The sequence below is a fragment of the Dipodomys spectabilis genome, unplaced genomic scaffold (genome assembly GCF_019054845.1).
Source record: "Dipodomys spectabilis isolate Male_0828 unplaced genomic scaffold, ASM1905484v1 ptg000017l, whole genome shotgun sequence".
NCBI lineage: Eukaryota > Metazoa > Chordata > Mammalia > Rodentia > Heteromyidae > Dipodomys > Dipodomys spectabilis.
The window spans coordinates 7117984-7141128 of record NW_024870694.1 but is presented as its reverse complement, the minus strand read 5'-3'; the positions used below and the strand labels follow the sequence as shown (position 1 = coordinate 7141128).

Below are 23145 nucleotides of genomic sequence, written 5' to 3'. Positions count from 1 at the left end.
CACAGGCCTACAGCCAGCTGATATTCGACAAAGGAGCCAAAGACATACAATGGAAGAAACACAGCCTCTTCAACCGCTGGTGCTGGGAAAACTGGGCAGCCACATGCAGAAAACTAAAAGTGGACCCCAGCCTATCACCATGCACCAACATCAACTCAAAATGGATTAAAGACCTTAACATTAAACCTGAATCTCTGAAACTACTGCAGGACAGAGTAGGAGAGACACTTGAACTAATAGGCACAGGAAGGAACTTCCTGAACAGAGTCCCAGGGTCACAACAAGTTGGAGAGAGACTCGACAAATGGGACTACCTTAAAATAAAAAGCTTCTGCACAGCTAAATCTATCGCAACTAAGCTAGAAAGACAACCAACTAATTGGGAAAAAATATTTACCAGCAATATATCAGACAAGGGGTTAACATCCTGTATATACAGGGAACTCAAGAAACTAATCCCTCCCAAACCTAACAAACCAATTACTAAATGGGCAAGGGAACTAAAGAGGGACTTCTCAAATGAAGAAATAAAAATGGCAAAGAAACACATGAGGAAATGTTCATCATCCCTGGTGGTGAAGGAAATGCAAATAAAGACAACCCTGAGATACCACCTTACCCCAGTCAGAATGTCCCACATCCACAAATCAGCCAACGACAAATGCTGGAGGGGATGTGGAGAAAGAGGAACCCTATTACACTGCTGGTGGGAATGTACACTTATACAACCACTTTGGAAAGCAGTCTGGAGGGTCCTTAGAAAGCTAAAGATTGACCTCCCTTACGACCCAGTCATACCACTTCTAGGCATCTACCCTGAACAACAGGAACCAATATACAAGGACACGTGCACCTCCATGTTTATTGCAGCACTGTTCGCAATAGCTAGGATATGGAAACAACCTAGGTGCCCCACCACAGATGAATGGATCCAAAAATTGTGGTATCTATACACAATGGAATATTACGCAGCCATTAGAAATGACAAAATAATGGCATTTGCAGGGAAATGGATGGAGCTAGAAGGAATCATGTTGAGCGAGGTAAGCCAAGAACGAAGAGACAAACGGTACATGGTCTCCCTCATAAGTGGATGCTAAATCCAAAAGGTTAGTGATACGACAAAACTAACAGGACTTAAGAAACAAAGAACTCCCGCTCATCTGGTTGAACCACTACTAAATATCCTCATGCTGCTGATCACAAATATGGTATATAACATGTGAACACTGTTATATATTACAGACTGTGGTAGACAATTTGCTCCAGGGAAGTTAGAATGAACTTGTGACTTTGAAATTATGTAATCATTTAATCACAATCAAAAAAAAAAAAAAAAAAAAAGAACCTCGGGGAAGGGAGGGAGGGAGGGGATGGTAGGGGGAAAACAATGGAGGGGGTAACAATGTTCAAGAGGAAGTGTACTCATAACCTCACTCATGTAACTGTGACCCTCTGTATAGTAGCTTTACAATAAAAAAATAAAATAAAAAAAAAAAAAAAAAAAAAGGATACTCAGAGCTGCTGATAGCTCAAGTGGAATTTAGGGAGCCAGAACAGGGGTAGGAGAGCAAACAACCTTTTATATCACAGCTAAAAGCCACCCTCACCATTTAGTCAGGGGCTGCCAATAAACCAGTCAAATGCCACAAATGGACAATTTGTGACCATAAATACAAAGACTTTGGGGATTTTTCATGCTTCTTGTCTCTTCCATTAATAAGGATAATTAAGCAATGACTGAGACAGGCTGAGCGTGAAAGCTGCTGGCTCTGACAGCTTGGAAAAGAACTTAGACACAGGAGTTAGTTAATCTTTCCAGACCTGCTGAGGGCCCTGGCCAAGTCAACTCTTTCTAGGCCATTCCTTCTTCTGGCAAATGTGGCAGGAAGGGAGTGGTAAAGCAGATGATCCCAGGTCCTTCCAGCTCTAAGATGAAAGACTCCTGTGAGGGCTTTGGCTCAACCTTCTCTGGTATTTCTGTGGTCATATGGCCACACTCCTCTCTTAGGGTGGTGTCATCTCTCTCCTCCAGCCTTGAGGGCTTCAGAATTAGCCTGGTCAGGCCCCAAATGTCCAATACTACTTCAGTATGACCTTGATTTAAACCCAACTGAGAGCTATATTTCTGTACTGACCCCACTGGACAGGAGTGCCAGTTTCCTTGGCCACCAGGAATTCTGACATGCCAGGCTGTCACCCTTTCTGACAGCTGCCCTGTGAAGAACAGGCTTTGAGAAGCATCTGAATGCCACAGAAAACCAGAGCTGCTTGGAACCACATTTCAGGCTGGTTCTCATCTCAACTCAGTAAAGCAGGGCCATGGCCCATGTGATGGCGGGCTGACAGCTCTAATCCCTGTTGAGCCAGCATCGTGACAGAAGTGATCAAGTAATTGAGATTACAGTGGCCTCTTGCCTTCCGGAGCAGGTGCTGGAGAACTGAGAAGAGGTCAAAATCCCTCCTGGGTCACCTGTACCTGTCCAGCACCGAGTCTACTGGCTCCCACCATACCCCATAGCCCTGCTGCTGCCAACATTCTTAGCCAACAGACATGCAGACACAGACACACACACAAACACAGAGATGCCTATGAACCCTGGACTAGAGTTCCTGACATCAGTCTAGGCTTCTGCACCAGACATGCAGCACCTGCCCTGGAAAGACAAGAAGCATTCCCTCAGGGACATGGGCTATAACCACCTCTTCTCTCTACTGCCTCCTCACTCAGCAACCTGAACATGATGACCACTTCCCATCCAGCCAGTCTTCCTTCAGGAGCTAAACTGATCACCTGTCTCCCTTCACAGATGTGGCATCTCTTCTAGCTCTGTTCACTGGCAACCTGTGACAATGTTACCTCCCCCCTCTTCCCAAACAGGCCAACTATCCCCAGGAGTGGAGGCCAGCAGCTGGGTATAGAGGTTACTGGGGAAAGAAGAGTAATAGGAAGCTACATGCCCACCCAGTTTCTAGTTTAATGTTATATATAAATAGAGCTGGTATTGTGATTCCTATGATTCCTATCTGAGTTTATCTTTCTGTGGATTCAGTGGGGAGGCTAGGGAAGAGGTAAGACTAATTATCACTCTCAAAGCCCAAAAGTCAGAGCAGTCAGCCCTTTTATTTTCTCATTAATTCAGTGAACAAACATTTGCTGAGTAAATAGCAGGATCTGGGGACCTGGATGCCATGTTACAAGTAAAGGACCCCAGAGCCTCTGGATTCATCCATCCCACACATGATCACAGGATCAGAGTACCAATAGCCATCCAGGGGAAGGGGATTGCTGTGTCCCAGAAGAAAGCTGAATTATGAGGCCATGGAAGCTGCAGTGGACTCATATTATAAAAGCATAAATTTGTTTTATGAAACACACACATAGCAAGACATCCAGGGTTCCTGGCACCTTGAAGACCATCCAATCTGACTTCCATGGGAAATTTAACATAGCAACTGCTTTTTACTTCCCTCTCCCTCCCATTAAAATGGAACACCTACAAAGTTCCTAACCTTCCCCAATCCCAGCTTTCCAGCACATAAAGATGATCACACTGCACAAATAGATGCTGTGATGAATAGGACAGACACACTGTCAAAGGGACCTGGGAAAGGGTGAGGTGGTGGGAGAACAGCACAAACATCAGGCACAAACTGCTTTTTAAAGTGACTAATGTCTTTACAAGGAAATTTTCACGACTGTACCATGAGTCTGCCTGGGGACCTGTACTGTCTCCTGACACATACCTGGTTTTACAATGTCATTTCACTAATTATTGCATCTGATGGTTCTGAGATAAACCAAGAGAGCTCCTACTCTTCCAGGGACCTTGAAAGCCAGGTATTCCTGAAGCAATTCATAGTTGGACAATTAAGAAGATCCCACCAAGAAGAAAGAAAAAAGGATTGGACATTAATAACCATAATAAAGAAAATGAGCAGGGTTGAATATGCAGGCCATTCTGGGCAGAGCAGGAGCTATGGAAAGGTGGAAGGCAGGCATACCTTTGGGCTGAGAAGGGTCTAGGCAAGGGGCCAGAGCTGGGGAGAATCTCTTGTCATGATGAACAAACAACAGGCCCAAATAAGGCAGAACCAGGAGAACTACCAGAACCCATCTAGGTGTGTCACTATCACTACTAGCATGGACAGAAGAGTGCCTATCAGAAAGAAGGAATTGAAATGGGTCTTCAAGAGTAAGCAGAACCCTGGTACCACAGCCTGTGATACTCTCAACTTGGGCTCATCTACCTTCCACAACTGATGGCCTCCTTTCTCCAGCCTTCACAGGCAATGACACCTCTGGCTTCCTGAAAGGTATGTGCACTCCCAGAGTCACAACTCCAAGAGCCTTACCAAGGTCCAATCATCCTATATGTTCGGTCCCATAAGTCTGCTGGATGGTCCAATAGTGTTATCTGAGATTATGCCTCTGTCACAATTGTTAATCTGCCATTAAAGCTCAGAAGTAGTCATAAACAACATGTCAATATATAGACATGACTGTTTCAATAAAACTTTATTTAAAAAACAACAATAGTGGGGCTGGGAAGGTGGCTCAGTGGTAGAGCACTTGCCTTGCATGCATGAGGCCCTGGGTTCGATTCCTCAGTACCACATAAGCAAAAAGAAAAAAGCCGGAAGTGGCGCTGTGGCTCAAGTATTAGAGCACTAGCCTTGAGCTGAAGAGCTGAGGGATAGTGCCCAGGCCCAGAGTTCAGGCCCCACAACTGGACCCAAAACAAACAAACAAACAAACAAACAACAGTGGCTACCCATGGACCATAGTTTGAAGATCCTGCTCATGAAGGAGGTATAACTTTGTTTTTCAATAAAATAGAAAAGAAAAGAAAATAGGTATTAAGTACAGTGACTCATTCTTATAATCTCAGCTACTTGGGAGGTAGAAATTGTGAAGATGGTGGTTTGAAGCCAGCCTGGGCAAAAAGTAACACTCCATATCAACAAATAAACTGGATATGTGGGATGTGCCTGTCAGTCCAGCTATGCAAAAGACATAAGTAGATTGTAGTCAGAGGCCAATCTTGGGCAAAAACTCAAGACCTTAACTGAAAAATAACTGAAGCAAAAATGGCTGGGGGACATGACTCAGGTGGTATAATACCTCCTTAGCAAGTGTGAGGTTCTAAGTTCAAACCCCAGTACCCGCATCAGGAAAAAAACCACACAAAAAGAAAAAACAAAAACCCCGTCCAATATACATTATATCTGGTATTGTGTATGGTAGCAAGTAGTTTTGTAAAACTTTAGCTTCAGCATATTTATGTACTGTTCATATATATTTAAAGAACTGGGTTGTAATCATAAATTCTATTTTTAAATTCTATTTTTAAATGTGGGAGGGAGTTATTTATTTAATTTCTTTCTTTTCTCTTTTTGCCAGTACTAGGATTTGAACTTAGGATCTCATGCTTACTCAGCTTGCTGGCTTGGCTAGCATTCTACTGTTGGAGCTGTTTGCTGATTATTTTTGGAGATGGGATCTTTTGGAGTTTTTTGCCTAGAATGGCTTTGAACAAAGATCCTCTGGATCATATGAGCCACCAGCATCTGGCTTCTGTGTATGTTTTTGGGAAAAGGTTTTGCTATGTAGCTCAGACCAGTCTCAAACAATTGATCCTCCTGCCTCCATCTCCCAAGTACTAGGATTATAGATAGGTACAAGATACTATGATCGGGCTGGGAAGGTGGCTCAGTGGTACAGTGCTTGTCTTGCATGCATGAGGCCCTGGGTTCGATTCCTCAGCACCATATAAGCAAAAAGAAAAAAACCAGAAGTGGCGCTGTGGCCCAAGTGGTAGAGTGCTAGCCTTGAGCTGAAAAACTGAGGGACAGCGCCCAGGCCCAGAGTTCAGGCCCCATGACCGGAACCAAAAAAAAAAAGAGACACTATGATCAGCAATAGGAAAGTATTTCTAAATCTATGAAATGCAGTTAAAAAATGTGAAATCTACCACTTTGACCCAAGCTCTTCTCTTACAGTTATGAAAACTGAGATCCAGAGAAGGGGCAAACGTTCACCCAGCTTGCTGGTGACATAGCTGGACTCAGAATCCAGGTCTTCTTGTTGCTACCCACAATGGTCCTCCTGCCATCCACATGGCCTCTGTCCTCATACAGGAACAACCCCAAAGCCCCATTACTCTGACGCAGGGGCCAGAAATGAAGAGCTGGTGTCCCCTCCCATGAAGTAGGCAGGCCGAGGAGTGGCAGAATAGCAGCACCAGAGTGCACCTGAGACTGAGAGCACATAAATCTGCTACATGAGGCAGAGGGTTTATAGGAAGGCAGAGCTAACTAGACAGGGGACTATATTGGGTCTAAGGTAAAAAGTGCAGAGGCTACCGATTCTAGTGGAAGAGGATGGTAGGAGGCAGGGAGCCAGACAGAAAGGCCAACAGAAAGCAAAGAAGTGGGGACAGAATGATGGAATAAGAGACTGAGTCTACCTTCCAGTTGGCCCCAGCAACCCAAGCTGCCAATCACCTAAGGATACTGAACAATAGACTTGCCCAGAGGAGAATGTTCACTCACAGGGGGCATAAAACATCATGAGAAGTGGCTTCTCTTCTTTCTTCAGGAGCCGTCTGAAGTCCTGTAGCACCAAGACACAAAATGCCAACAGGTTATTTATCCACGATGTACTAACTGGACTCAGGCTTTTCACTCCTCCTGCTCCAGTACCCACAGCAGCAAGGATGCACAGGGGGAACACTCCAGAACTCACATGGGACACAGTCATAGCATATCAGGTGCTGAAGAACTTGAGCTGATTATTCTAGACCATCCTTCCATATTATTAAGGGGAAAACTGAGGCCCTGGGGGGATAAATGGCTTTCCCAAGACCAATGGTGAGACGAAGTAGGCAGGACCAGCTACTAGCTTTACTTCAGGCTCTGTCTGAACAACTTAAAGATATCAGGAGCTGTATTTGTACTATGTGATGTGGGGAATAGTCTTGTGGTGGGGAGCAGCTGCTTTGATGTCTGCTTGGCTTGGCCAGATGGTGATCTGCTGGTTGACGTAGCTATGGCCTGTTAATCTCTTCCCAGGCTCCAGCACTACCATCACTATTTGGGCCCCCAAGGCCACTTTGCCCACAAGGGCATATGGATAAAGACTGCCCAGCCCCTCCAGCAGGTTACAAGCTAAAGGGATTAACTGTAAATCCTTCTATCAGAGCCTGATACACTATTAGACAATGCATAATGACCTGTTAAATAAATATGATAAATGTAAAAAGACAAATGGTCAGAACAATGCTAATGAAAAGACTTAAGTAGGGCAGAGACTTTTTTTTCCAATGGGAGTCAATGATGGATGAGAAAAAGCAAATCCATCAAGGGCTGCAGTGAAGCACCAAGACACAGCATATTTTGATTAAAATAAGCTTCTCTAACCAGTTTTCACAAAAGAAAATTAGAGTTTTTCTTTTGAATAATAAGGAAAATAAGAGAAAATTTCCAAATGGAGCTTTCTGACAGCAACAAGGCATTAGGTAAATAAATGATGGCAGATCCCACACAATGGAATTCTACGGCAGCTTTAAAAACAGGAAGAGGCATATTTAATGTCACAATGAGATGTACATGTTACATTAAGTGAATAGGAGGAGGAAGGACAAGTTACAAAACAGCTTGTAATATGTAAGGACATTTTTGAGAGTAGAAATATTTATGTATGAATTATGATAAAACCCTAGAAGGCTACACAAATATCAGTAGTGGGTATTTCTGAATGAAAAGGTGTGGGGTGATTGTGGTTTTCTTTTACACTTAAGTTGTATATTCTAAATTGTCAACATTGAATGTGTACTACTTAAAATTATTGATTATATACAAAGATTATTTTATAATAAATCCTGAGAAAGTTTACTCTTATGTATATAACAAAAAGGTTTAGTCACTCATTTTTTTAAACAGATGAGTAATTAATTGTCAACCTAAATAATAACCACAGAGATGCTCTAAATACTCATGATATTTATTTGGAAGTAAGCAGACAGCATTGCAATACAGTCTGCCGCCTATGGAAACTACAGGCAGGATCAAAGGGAAACTTTTAAAGGTAAAATGAAGACTAAATAAGTTCTTTTAAAACAATAGGCCACAGGATTAATAACAGGAGTGTATACAATCAATAACTGACAGGGTGCTGTCAGTTAAAAGTTAAAGTTCTTGAATAAACTTTTTTTTCTCTTTTTGGTGGTACTCAGAGCTTCTAGTCCTTTTGCTTTTAGTCAGCTTTTGTTTTTTTGTCAGTCCTGGGGCTTTAACTCTGGGCCTGGGCATTATCCCTCAGCTTTTCAGCTCAAGGCAAGTGCTTTACCACTTGAGCCACAGTACACTTCTAGTTTTCTGGTGGTTTACTGGAGATAAGAGTCTCACAGACTTTCCTGCCCAGGCTGGCTTTGAACCGCGATCCTTAGCTCTCAGTCTCCTGAATAGCTAAGATTACAGGTGTGAGCCATCGGCTCCCAGCTTAGTCAGCTTTTTAAATAGTCTCACACTTTACCCAGGCCAGCCTCAGGTGAAGATCCTCTTTTCTCTGCCTTCTGAGTAACTAGGTTTACAAACATGAATCATCACAGCTTGTTTCTGAGATAAGGCCTAGGTTTGTTGTTGAAATTAATTCTCATGCTTTATACTGGCCTGGCCCTGAACCACAACTATTTTATTTTTCATTTTAGAGCTGAACACAAGTGACTCCATTTTGATTCTGACAACTTTCTTTTTTTTTTTTTCTTTTTTTTTTTCTTTTGGGTCTGGTCGTGGGGCCTGAACTCTGGGCCTGGGCGCTGTCCCTCAGCTCTTCAGCTCAAGGCTAGCACCCTACCACTTGAGCCACAGCGCCACTTCCGGCTTTTTTCTTTTTTGCTTATGTGGTGCTGAGGAATCGAACCCAGGGCCTCAGGCATGCAAGGCAAGTGCTCTACCACTGAGCCACCTTCCCAGCCCCTGATTCTGACAACTTTCACGGGATATTTGACCTAGCTGAGGATGAAGGATGTAAATAACTTTACCCTGAGATACCACCTTACCCCAGTCAGAATGTCCCACATCCACAAATCAGCCAACGACAAATGCTGGAGGGGATGTGGAGAAAGAGGAACCCTATTACACTGCTGGTGGGAATGTACACTTATACAACCACTTTGGAAAGCAGTCTGGAGGGTCCTTAGAAAGCTAAAGATTGACCTCCCTTACGACCCAGTCATACCACTTCTAGGCATCTACCTTGAACAACAGGAACCAATATACAAGGACACGTGCACCTCCATGTTTATTGCAGTACTGTTCACAATAGCTAGGATATGGAAACAACCCAGATGCCCCACCACAGATGAATGGATCCAATATTGTGGTATCTATACACAATGGAATATTATGCAGCCATTAGAAATGACAAAATAATGGCATTTGCAGGAAATGGATGGAGCTAGAAGGAATCATGTTGAGCGAGGTAAGCCAAGAACGAAGAGACAAATGGTACATGGTCTCCCTGATAAATGGATGCTAAATCCAAAATGTTAGGTGATACGACAAAACTAACAGGACTTAAGAAACAAAGAACTCCCACTCATCTGGTTGAACCACTACTAAATATCCCCATGCTGCTGATCACATATATGGTATATAACATATGAACACCGTTATATGTTACAGACTGTGATAGAAAATTTGCTCCAGGAAAGTTAGAATGAACTTGTGACTTTAAATGAGCATCATTATTCCACAATACTGTGCAATTCCAGAAATTATGTAATCACTTAATCACAATCAAAAAAAAAAAAAAGAACCTCGGGGAAGGGAGGGAGGGAGGGGATGGTAGGGGGAAAACAATGGAGGGGGTAACAATGTTCAAGAGGAAGTGTACTCATTACCTCACTCATGTAACTGTAACCCTCTGTATAGTAGCGTTACAATAAAAAAAAAATTATCTTCTGGGATCTATGGAGATAAAACAGAGCAAAAGATCTGAGAAAAAAAGTTTTATTGTATATACTGCATCTTGGGTTCTTCAGTAACAAATGTTACGTGCATAGATGCTTAATTACCTTCAAAAAGTATGGAATCTAAGTCTACAAATTGCATCAGTAACTTCTGAATCTGAACTTTTGAACTGAATCTGAAACTTTTAGTTATTTTATATGGGGATTCCAGTTTCTGAAAAGTAGCCACACTATACTTCTGTCTGACAGAGGAGAGCGCAAAGAACAGCAACTGGTGAAGAAAATACTTCTGCTTAATATTCCTGCAGTTACAAAAGAACAATCTCAGGAAGTTTGGGACATGACACTGGGGGTAGAGGTGCCAGGCACTTGCTTTCCAGAGAAGCTAAAAATTTATCGCAGGAGCAACAACCAGGTGGCTCTTCCTTTTATTCATAGCTCTAGGCACCCGTACCACCCTCCCCTGACACCTCTCTCTTTCCCCAACATGTTTTCTAGAAAGACCCAACCTTCTAGTTGACAGTACTGATGCATCCTATTTCAGGAATATACACACTCAGTCCCTTACATTGAATCACTACAGACCAACCCCCCTTGGGTGGCCGATAGTAATCATACACAGTCTCCCTCCAGAAAGTAAGAAAGGCATCATTTCCTTTTGGGCTAACAGGTTAAGAGTCAATTTTAAATGAAAGGGAGAAGAAGCAGAGGAAGATAGAAGGTATTCTATATCTCATCAAGAACAAGCATTCTCCCTACATCTACAAAAAAGCTGCACTTGTAGGCACCAGTAGCTCTATAATCCTACCTACTCAGGAAGCTGAGATCTGAGGATCACAGTTCAAAGCTAGCATGAGCAGGAACATCTGTGAGACTCCTATCTCCAGTTAACCACCAGAAACAAGTGGAGCTGTAGTTCAAAGTGGTAGAATACTAGCTTTGGGCAAAAATGCTCAGGGACAGCACCCAGGCCCTGAGTTAAAGCCCTACTAATGACAGGGGGGAAAAAACACCTCACTTTCCTCACAGACCAGGGGAAATACTGGAGACCCGGCTCCTCCCTGTGGGAGGGCACATTATGAGCAAAAAGGGCACATTCAGATCAGATGAGACAGGGAAGGGAAGGGCAGGTTGGCTATAGAACCACAGCTTGAAGAAGTAATAAAGGCTGTAAATCAGACTCACCTTTCCACCCTTCCTTCCTGGTCAATTGTAAATAGAAGTTCAAGAAGATATAAATTTGTTTAAAATTATATAAAATATAAAATTATATAAGGACTAAAAAAATGTGCAGCCAATGCCGCCAATATCTGGATTACATACTCAAAATGAAAAACTAAACACGTTGAAATATCTTAAGTAAGATAGCGGAGAACAGAAAACCTTCTCATGCAATCACTTGTCTGCTACTGTTCGTTGTATCAGATAGGAAATGAAACGTTAAGGTTCTGGCCCAGCTCTCCTACGGAGAGTACATGTGGTTCTAGAGTAGTTCCTTGGAGTCCTCTCCTTGAGAGACTCAGATATCAGGGGAGAACTAACAGGGACTAAATTACCTTTTCACTGTCAATGTGGACAACATCCTTGGCTCCAGGATCTTCTTCCCACAGTGGAGGACCTTTAGGATCCTTCAGAAAGGCTACTATGGACTGAAGGGGGATGGAAAGAAGAGAAAATGTATTTTAGCCAGGATAAGAGAGAAGCAGGGGAACCAGGAACTTACCTTGTTTAACTGGACCAGTCAAAGGCATATGTTTGAAGGGTAAGCTATTTCCATTGTTCATAGATGTCACTATTAATGTCCAAAAATGCACTTCCACCACTCCCATTAGGCATTTTCACTCTCTTGACATCTCACTGGTCAGCTGATCCATATCTGCTACGTATCATATTAGTGCTTCAACCCTCCAAGAAGCCTTTCTGGTCAACTGAACAAAGGCTTCTAGTCTTGTCTAAAGTAGATACTTCCACATTCCTATAGCCACTAAAACTGTCACTCCCATAAGCAGATAATCACATTTGCTTACTACCTGCTAGGCAGTTCATGATGGACACTGATTTTGAGTTAGATCTTAACTATATGTGTTTAGTTGGGCCCAAGTGGGGCAGCCTTAGGGCAGGGTATTCACCAAGGTCTTGTGTAGACTTCTCTTTCTGCAGGAATCCCTTTCTAGACCAGAGTAATGAAGCTGAAGGTCGTGTTATCTGGCATCAAATCTCCCCTCCTTTGGGGAAGACAGGGAAGAGGAGTAGGCAGGGAAGAGGAGTGTTGTCTATCCATTCCTCTGCCTGTACCATCTACAACAGACTCTGGGAGTCTGGGAAATCTCAGACACTCACAGGGAATGGATACTTCACTATCTGTATATGCCCGGTTTCTGGGAGGAAGATCTCTATGTAGTTGACTGTCATTGGAATCAGTAACCTACAATAGGTTTAAAGCTGCTGATCTAGGGAGAAAAAGGGGTCTGTCCTCACATCCAGTGTGAACTAAACTTCAGGGCTCACACAGCCTCTTTGCTCCCACCCCCCCCCCCAGGATTAAGATGATGTGGATGGGAAAAGGCAAGAAATGGCCTCTTTTAATGTAACAACTTGAATGGTCATTTAACTGAAGCTAAATAACCCAACCAGATGTTGTTCTCTGCAAGTTGGTCTAACTGAAAAAGGCCTGAAAACATCTGTGGGAAGCAATGCAGTAGAGCCCACCTTCAGCCATCTAGCAGCCTGACAGCTGCACTTGGCCTATGGGATCTCTATGGCTACAGGCATGGCTCAGAGTTTCAAGTTTGGGAAAAAGTCAGCAGAGAGTCACCTCAATCTAGGCTCCCATGCACATATGAACCTCACTAGGAAGGCACAGACAGACAGGCAAAGGGCTGCTTCCATAGGAAGTTCCTTCTCTGTTTACCAATGGAAAGATGCAAAAAGCCCTCACTTAGCAGGCCCCTAATCTCCTTAGATGCTACAGCAGTCTTACAGTTCCTAATCAACTATGCATAATGACAGCATATGCATAATATTTCCATCCTCTACCTTTTTGCAAACAGCCCAAGAACACTTTGAAAAGAAAGCTAATTAGTAACAGAGGCAGCTTTGATGTTAGCTGTGAAGGTAGAAAAGGAAGAAGCATCAGTCATGATAAATGCTATGCCAACTTCCCTATGCTCTTGAGAAATCCAGAGATTCTGCCCCGGTTGTTCTTGGCCCTGCAGGACTGCCTACTCTGTCTGAAATTAAAGACTAAACCTCTACAATGTCAGCCTACTTCTTCAGCTTGTTAACATAGCCATAGTGGGAGTAGGCTACTTCCACCCCAAGTATGGAGCAAAGCCAGGACTGTGCTTCCCATACCAGACACTTAGTGGCAAGCTGGGCCTTCTGGGCTCCTTGCTACTTCCCTGGTAGGAGTTCTGAATAGCTGTTACTCTTGCTCCATGACCCTAGGACAGATTCCTCTGAGGTCCTATCTGAACACAAACCAAGACCCAGCCTTTCATTTTAATCAATGTATAAACAATCACCCCATGCCACCCACTACATCTTGCTCCTGGGGAACACACGTTCACTCTCACGATGTAGTTAATGCCATAATACAGAATACAAAGGGACAAATAACTATAGTGGGAAGAATTCTCCAAGTATCTAAGTGGGTGTTAAGGCAGAAAGAGATCAGACTAAGCCCTTTTACAGAATGAAAGCTGTAGCAACTAAAAAAAAAAAAAAAAAAAAAAAGGAAGTGTTTGTAGGTAAACGAAGTAGGAAAACGAAGTATGAAGGACAGGCAGAGAGAGGGAAGGGGAAATGACAAGCTGCACAGACAGTGGACATGCAGGAAAAAATGAGAGGAGACATGGAGAAAAAAATGAGTGCAGGGATCAACCTCTGTCTGAGAAGAGGGAAGTTAAAAGAAGCTGAGTTCAACCCAGATTGGGACCAAAAGAAACTGGACCCTGTCAAGGCAGGAAAATGCATCCGGAGAGTAATAGAAGACTGGTTTGAGGAAGAGGATGTCAATAAGAAACGAAAGCTGAAGGGGTAGGCAACTGCTCTATGATACCCAGGAGGCAACAGGAGATTGTAGGATCTCACTTTTCCTCATTTACACATTTTCACCTACTTCTAGTTTGGAGTATAACAGGTAATACCTCAGTGACATTCACATTCATAGGGCTACATATGCCCAAAGGTACCAACTTGCCCATGTTCTTGTATCCTATACTAAGCTGGGTAGAGAATGTCCCCTTTGTCCTATGGTTACTGTATATACTACCACAGAGATGATGGGATGGCTTCAAAGCAATGGCTTTCAAAAGAGACTCAGACCTATGTAGGGAAGGAGCTATGATGTCACCTGACTCCTAGATAACTCTTAGACATTCACTAACTTATCTACAAGGCTGAGCCATCCCCTTGTGTTAACAATTACAAACTTTTCCAGCTATTCAGCTGGCTTGGGCTTTAGAGATAAGGGTCCTAAGTTCATTTGGGAAAGCCATTGCACAGTCTGCTCTTCTTTTTCTCAGAGACAAATTGCCAGACTTTAGGCATCCATTCACTCCAACAACTCCTGCTGAAAACAAGGAAGGAAAATTTACCTTAAGTGTCAAAGCTCGATTATATTCAGTATGAAATGCACCATCCCTATTAAATAAGAAGAAAAGGGGGTTAACTTTAAGAATGTTTGGAAAAATATACACTTTAGATTTCCTGAAGTATTTTAATAAGACTCAGCTATTGAACAGTTTGAGATTTTTTAAAAGAAATAATTAAGAACAGGAAAAAATATTCTGCAATAAAATTAATCTAACTAAAAACTGCTGTTCACTGAGAATACCAATAAAAGCTTTCAGCACTTATTTGAAAATAGGAAATGCCTATGTGTACTTACTGGTAATGGAATAATACAGCCCTCTTGTCCTTTGGGATGAGGTCAACTTTCATCTTCTTGCACAATTTTCTACTCTCTGCATCACTGAAAGACACAAATGTCAGGAAGCATTTATTACCTAAAACCCTCACATCAGTATTGATGGTAAAACCTGCTGGTAGGCGAAGAAATAAGCCAGATAATCTGGAATTCTCAGTAACAGGTAAGGACCTTCTGACAACGGGCTCTTACAGAATTAGGGGGAAGAATAACCAGCAGGATAGGAGCTGGTCAAGAGAGACAAGGCAAGCAGACAGCAGAGAATATGGCACTACTCAGACGAAGGAAGTGCCCAGAAGAGATGGAGAGTTCATGATAGTAAGAAAAATCAACTCAAAGCCAGGCACATAGTGCACACCTGCAGTTTTAACACCTCAGGAGACTGAATCAGAAAGATCACTTGAGCCTTGAAGTTTGAAGCTAGTCTGAACACCAAAGTAAGACACCCCAACCCAACAAAAGGAACAAAAAATCCTATAATACCAGCAGCTCACTAGGAAACTTTAAAACACACTGCTTCCCTGGGCATCTCAGGCCATTAGTTCAGACTCTGTGAGGGTAGGGCCAAAGCAAATTTTTGCTTTTAAAGTTCTAATATGTGCCATCTGCTATAGACTCTATGACCAAGAAAAAAGGAAAATGTTCTGCCAAGCTGAAGAAGTACTGAAATCTGGCTGGATACTGACAAAAGCCAGAAGAAGGAAGGGGAATACTAGGTGTCTGAACTAGAACACCTGTAACTCTGACAAGAAATGCCCATCAGCAGCTGTTTCTAAACTACCAGTGCAGGACCTCATCTAATATTGCTGTCCTTCCTGTTGGACCAATGGATCTTCAGATGTAGTCCCTAAGCTGGGCACTGGTGGCTCATGCCTGTAATCCTAGCTATTAAGGAGGCTGAAATTTGAGGATTGCAGTTCAAACTTAGCCTGGGCAGGAAAATCCGTGAGACCCTTATCTCCAATTAACCACCAGAAAACTGGAAGTGGCCTTGTGGCTCAAGTGGTAGAGCACTCGCCTTGAGCTGAAGAGCTCAGGGACAGCACCCAGGCCCAGAGTTCAAGCCCCACGACCAACAAGAAAAAAAAAAATTTTTTTCTCTAGACCAACTTCAAAATGCAAAAACTCAGCCCCATCCGAGATCTACTAAATCAAAATCACCCAGGTATTAGAGCAACTGTGTTTTAACATACTTTCCAAGAAATTCTAATGCAGGTTCAGTGTAGGAACTACTGTGTAAGACCACCATGCTTCATGGCTCTTCTTCCCTTCCCCACCCCAGTGTATCAGCTCTTCAGTGGCCTTCCTACTTGCTTTACCACCATCTCTGAACTCTGCTACTCCCTTAGTGGCTAGCCCGCCATCATGCATGTAAGCCCTGCTTGTCTCTATATCTGAACAGACTCAATAGACTATTTTAGCAGTCTGTAATCCATTAGACACCAGTAACCACCGAATGGCAGTCTTTGGGAAACTGTTCTGCTGGATACAACAGCCACGTGCAGGAAGGTCCCTTCCTCTCCCACATATTTATTCTCCTCTCCTTTATCCACAGCCATCCGCTTCACACAGCTGTGCATGAGCCCCAGAACAGATGAACTCATTAAACCACTCAGCTCAATCTACAAACAATATCATCAATGGACAAGCAAAACTGCAGTTTTAACTAACTTCAAGTATAAACATGCAGTGCAAGTCAAGAAGCATGTTTGAAAGAGGAAAGGTGTGTGGGAAGAAGGGGTGTCACTCTATTATCCTGACTCCACCTCATTCAGGACCATGTGTTTCCTTCCCACGGGTCCTAGCTATCTAGCTACCTCTGTGGCTACTTTATAGTTTCCAGCTACCAGCCTATCAAGAGCAGGGACTCAAAAGTACATGACAGCCAGGTACCAGTGGCTCACACCTATAAGATCTGAGGATCACAGTTCAAAGCCAGCCCAGGCAGGAAAGTATGTGCAACTTTTATCTCCAATTAAACACCAAAAAGCCACAAGCAGAGTTATGACTCAAGTGCTAGAGTGCTAGCCTTGAGTACAAAAGTTCAGTGACAGCAAACAAGTCCTGAGTTCAAGCCCCAAGACTTGCATACACACACAAAAAGTACATGATGAATTCGGCTGAAGGAGTGCAGGCTCCTCCCTTGGGTGATAACGGCATCCAAAGACAGGGAGAGTCCAGAGAGAACTAAGCTGGAAATGAGGACAGCTAGAGGGGCTGAGGGGGCACATCAGACGGCAATACATGGCATCTGGCTGCTAGAAACTTCCTCGTCCTTAAGTCCTCTGATGCCATATATGCCTTAACAATAGCTGTTCCAACTTGGATTTACCAGGTTCCTCAGAAGCATTGTAGTCCAGGTTGGTTTGACAACAGAATGAAGTATCCTCTCTCTTCCTAATTCCCTGGGAAAAGAGCACCACTTGGGAAGTTTACAATCATTTGCTTGGCACCTTCTTTGCCAGCCTTTGCTCAGCTGTTTATGTGACCACAACCACCAGCAGTTAACAACAAACAACAGATGCTAGGGTAGGAACCGAACCTCAGTGACAGTGCAGCAGGCTCCCTCAGGACCTGAGAGGTTCAAAAGACACAAGGAGGAATGTCAGGGCTTGAAGTCCTGCCCATTCTGCAGGAACCGAGACCAGAGGAAGTTTCTAGGGCTGCAAATTTCAGGTCCTCTGTGGGCCCAGGAGCAATGCTCCTAACCAACCTGGGTGCTGGAGTTGGGCCCACAGACACACCCAAGCTGCTCCTTAATGTGACTAAGAAATCCAGCCCAGCTTGCAGCCTGTGATCTGTACTCCAGCAGCGTGAATCACCCAGGATTCCTAGTGGCTGACTCTGTATGATCCTCTTCCTTAGTTTACGTGACACCTTCCCTGCCTCCTGTGCATACTCTTTCTGTCTAAGGGATGAGGTAGCAGGTGGCTTCCTTCCTGTCACATCAATCCCAATCTTCCCAACCCTGCTTCCTCTCCGTGAACTACTGACATCTGACCACTTATCCACTAACCATGTTCCCATGAGAAATATTTGCTCCCTGAAGGCAAGAGCTTCCTTTTGCTCAAAGCTGCTTTCTTAGGGCCACAACAGCAGTTGGCAGATAATAGGCATTCAATAACTAACCTCTCTGGGCAAATGAGTGGAATGAATAATGCTATGTACAGCTGCTGTGATGAGTCCTAGGGTGTATGCTGGCTCCAGGAATCCTGCCAGGTGACAGTTCTTGATGGGGATCTCCCAGCTCTGCTCCTTGCTGAGAATTCTGTCTCTTAGCGTGCCTAAGTGTACACGTGAACATGTACTAATTGTGCAGTACAGACAATAAAAGTCATAAGAGTTCAAGAAGGGGAGAAAATTACCCAAGCCCAGGGCCTTAAAAAGGATCTCGGTTGATAGATTAAGTACAATTAATTGATCCACTGCCTCCCTCTCCTACCCAGCTCATAGCTGGGGAAAAAAAAAGAGAGAGACAAAGGCAGAGAACAGGGAAAGGAGACACTTTATCCCAGCTGTTAAGGCCCCCAAAGCCCTCCCCTGGCCTACAGGAACCTGTCTTCAGGTTAAAGGCTGGGAGGTCCCAAGCCACTGACCTGTTATACCTTGTTCTTCCCCACCTGACACAGAGAATAAGGAGGGAAGGATCACAGAGGCCTATATATACATCATACCCACCTCTCGCCCCCACATCTCAACTGACACATACCCAGGGGGTTTTCATGCATCACTGCTGTGGGGAGCTGGCTGCTAATCTGGAGCAGCTGCTGCAGGTATGAAGTGCTGTGTTGATTAGATAGATATTCATGCGCTACTGCACATGAATCACTCAAGAGACTGGTGACCTATACTTCTGGGAGTCAAGCTCAAGGACGGCAGGTGGGTTTGAAGAAAGAGAATAGAACAAGATGTTGGGGACTAAGGAGAGGAGGTTGAGATTTTTCCTAAATTGCAGCTTGACTACCAAACCTTCTCTAGAGAAAGGCTCAACAGCCAGTCAGATGATGTCTCCTAGATCAGGTTCTACTACCAGCCAGCTGTGAATTTTAATGGAATCTTTGGTTTCCTGAATTATAGAAGTTGTTCAGATAAGTGCAAAGAGCTTCTGGTTCCTTGAAAAAGTAGCGCTAAACACGCAAGACAAGCTAACACAGAAGATGGCAACTAAGAAAAAATCAGAATCAATGTTACTGCTCTATTGAGTCAGTTAGGTTCTTATGTTCATGGGAAGCCAAGTCAGGCCATCTCCTGGTCTTGTTGCAAAAGACCAGACTAAAAACCAGCAACCAAGCCTCCATCTGCCTTGGCCATGAACTTTGAGACCTTGGCACCCAGGTATCTCAGAGTTGTGGCTCCCCATCAGTGAAAGGAGGGTAAATTTCTTCTTCTGTCTGTTGGGCCTGCTGTGGTAGGATTCTGAGCAGATAAGTCTGGGCTCCTTTGAAGGTGGGTAAGGGATAGCACCCTCTTTTCAGAGACAGGAGAAAACAACTGATAAGGAGTGAGCAACAGAAACTAAGAGTACTTTGTACCAAATGATAAGGACAAAGGGAAGAAAGGTAGAGTATGAATCAGAGAATAGTTGGAAATGTCTTCTACAAGCTCAACCTTAAACCTGGACAGACCTTAGTTCCACAGAGTACTCCCTGAGCAAGAGACTTTACAACAGAAATTCTCCTAAGCCAGGCACCGGTAGCTCACCCCTGTAATCCTAGCTACTCAGGAGGCTGAGATCTAAGGATTGAGGTTCAAAGCCAGCCCTGGCAGGACAGTCCTTGAGACTCTTATCTCCAATAAACCCACCAAGAAAACCGATAGTGGTACAGTGTCTCAAGTGGTAGAGTGCTAGCTTTGAGCTGAAGAGCTGAAGGGCAGTGTTCAGGCCTAGAGTTCAAGCCCCATGACCAACTAAAAAAAAAAAAAGAAAGAAAGAAAGAAATTCTCAATTGGCTGGTCTCCTTGGTACCCAGTGTAAGAAGGAACATATGGCATGAACTCTGTACTGCAGTCACTGAGTATTGGGTATGAGAGAGAAGAGAGTAACTTCTCTGAAGAAATGTTCGTGCCCCCTCTCTACCTGTTCTACTCAGGTGGTGATGTGCCAGTGGGAACATGTCACCACAAATGCCTGACTCAGTGTCAGCGTTAACTATAATCATAAGGTAAAAATGGAACTTCTAGCCTGGTACTGGTATATTACACCTGTAATCCTAGCTAAGATCTGAAAGCTAAGATCTGAGGATCATAGTTCAAAGCCAACCCAAGCAGTAAAGTCTATAAGACTCTTTTCTCCAATTAACCATTCAAAAGTTGAAAATGGAGCTATGGCTTAAATGATAGAGTACTAGCTACGAGCAGATAAAGCTCAGAGGCAATTCAAGCCCTAGGACTGGCACAAAAAAAAAAAAAAAAAAAAAGGACTTCTGGGAGTCTATTTTATACCATGGTAAGTAATGTTTGTCATGCTTATATATAGGGGTAAATGTTAAACTCAAATTATTTTTTGAAGAAAATGTAAGACTTCAAAATATGTTATATCTGTCCCAGCAGGCCCCTAATCTCACATCTTGGGAGTGATCAAGACTCCAGGAAAATCAAATGGATGGGAAGAGAGCAGGTAAGAAAGAAAATGTGGCTATGTAATGATTTGGCACCCCAGGGAAAGAAAGCAACTATGCACTCGACAGGAGTCTGCCCCCAGCAAGGAAGCCTCAGGAATTTGCATGGCAAGTGTGGCATCCTTGGCTGGCTCCAGATAAATTTCCCAGACAGAAGCACTGCCTGACAAGGCTTCACCTCATGAGACTACAGACTCCTACCCTACACAATGCAATTCACAACCTCCACCAGCCAATCAGACCATGGCTGCTGAGGCTGGAGCTAGGAGGTAGAGAGAGTGGAAAGGGCTGACAAATCTCTAGACAGAAAACACACAGCCTATCACTGTACAAGTCACAGCCAAGCACTAGGAAGAAAGCCAGCAGAGAGGTCACATGTGTCTACAGGTATGCTTGCAGGAAAAACAAGGTATGTGTCAGAAAACCCAAAAGAAGGATAAGAAATATTCCCAGCAGGAAAAATGAAAACAGAGACCTAAAGAATGGGAGCAACAGAAATTCAATTCTCTCTGGGAAGAGGCAACAGAAACAGTGAGGGGAGAGAAATGAGGGAAACAGAAGACAGGACCTTGGGAAGGAAGATGGGAGAGATCCAACAAGAGAAAGACCCATCACTGAAAGGCAAAAGTCCATCATATACCTACATATACACATTTTCCAAGCTGGCAGCTTCTGGCATTTTCTGTATCAGGCTTTTTAAGGAAGAGAGCAACTTGGAAGGTTCTACTATACATTTCACAGATAAAATTATAGCCCAGAGAGAGGCAAAGATTTCCTAAAGGCCTCACAGCAATTTGCTATTAATGTAAGCTTCAAATCAGTTCCTTGCCCTTGAGTCCTAGAAATTCCACGGCACTTTATGCTTTGTTGTTGTTGTTTGTTGTTGTTTTTGAGAAAAGGTCTTGCTATGTGATTCAGACATCCTGGAACTTTCCATTCTCCTGCCCCAGCCTCCCAGGCTTGGCTGCCATGCCCAGCTCACTCCATATTTCATAATTAATGATAGTAAAACACCCAGTGGGCTAGGGCTGATTCTCATGCCCAATACTTTTTTGTGGGGACATCTTCCTTAGAATCAAAGGATTTTCACCCAACAAACATGCCACTTCTTCCTATCTAGCTTCTTACTGAACTAATAGGTATAGATGAAAGATGACAACAACAGAAGTACATCTCACATTGTTCTATTCCATTATAGAACCTGTTCCTTACTATAGACCTGGGGCGGGGTGGGGAGGTAGAATATGTAGCCTTTCTCACCTTGCAGATGAGGAAACACATTCAGAATAACCAACTTGTCCCAAGTCACAGGGTTAGTAAGTGGAGGGACTGGCTTTTCCAACCAGGCCTCCTCCTAAGTCCTAGGCTGTGTCCATTATTCCACATAGCTGCAAAGATATTCCTAAACCACAGAAGTACCTTCTCTTGTCTAGAGGTTTCCTGTAGCCCTCACCTGCCTTTTAAAAAACAGGGTGACTTGTTCATTCTGACCTTCCTGGTCACCTCATCCTAAATTATGGTTAACATCTTCACTCTAGCCACTAACCTCTTGCTAGTAGGGCAGCAGGCAGAGCTGGAGAGGGTGAGATGGGAACCACAACAGAGCCCACTAGAGGGAACACATACTAGTTGACCATCTGCTACTTAACAGCAGGGCTAAAGAGAGCAGCACTGGCACCATGCCACCTCCTCCCTCCTTTCTCCCTGCAGACAGCAGCAGAAAACATTCCCAACACTCCTACCATCCTGGGAATGTCCCATTACCACGTTCACAGGTGTAAATACAGATGGAACACCCATGGGACAATAGCGGGAACTGCCACCTCACGGCTGTCTGGCATTCTTATGGGTTTCCCTGAGGATTTACAGGCTAGATATCAATGACCAGGAGTAGGAACAGGTAAGTGGAAGGGCCCTCAGGATCTCTTGCTTTAACAATTATTCCTGAGACTCTCCCCTCAGGTTGGCAGCCAGGAACCAAAATACTAGTGCTGACCCTTGAACAGTTTTGGAAGATTCAGTTACACTTGCTCTCTAATTCCAAATTCAGACCCACATATCCTGGCTTCCGACATAATCCACATTAGCGCCATAATCCACCTGCTTATCTAAAGAACTTTAAAGCTATTTAGCACTTCAGTTTGTACTTCCTCTTATAGTGGTAAATTCAATACTGAGAGGCACCTATGTAAAATGGTCCAATCTTTGTATAAGACATCTGTTTAAAGCTCTAACATGCCTTCCACCTAAATTTAACTTCAGCACATCAAATTCACAGGATTTACCCACTAGCATTTTTACTGACTACAGACCTTAGACTCTTGTTAGTCTAAACACTTTGGTGTGTGTGTATGTGCCAGTTCTGGATCTTGAACTCAGGGCCTGGGTGCTGTCCCTGATCTTTTTTGCTCAAGGCTAGCACCCTACCACTTGAGCCATAGCTCCACTTCTGGCCTTTTGGTGGTCAAGTGCAGTTAAGAATCTCATGGACTTTCCTACTAGGGCTAGCTTCAAACTACAATACTCAGATCTCAGCCTCCAGAGTAGCTAGAATTATAGGCATAAACCACCAGTACCTCACAAGTCCTAATCTCTAACTTGCTCATCTGTCTTTGCACATGAA

The 23145-nt window shown here is 43.7% G+C and overlaps 1 protein-coding gene across 1 annotated transcript in view; it reads right to left on the bottom strand.

Moving 5' to 3' along the window:
• Pdia5 (protein disulfide isomerase family A member 5) overlaps positions 1-23145 on the bottom strand; it is an 89451-nt gene that overhangs the window by 43404 nt on the left and 22902 nt on the right. The window contains exons 4-7 of the mRNA XM_042669674.1: positions 14866-14949; positions 14573-14618; positions 11531-11623; positions 6556-6616 (exon numbers count right to left, since the gene is read on the bottom strand). Of these exons, the coding sequence (XP_042525608.1) occupies positions 6556-6616; positions 11531-11623; positions 14573-14618; positions 14866-14949 (284 nt within the window). The remainder of the gene's footprint in view (positions 1-6555; positions 6617-11530; positions 11624-14572; positions 14619-14865; positions 14950-23145) is intronic.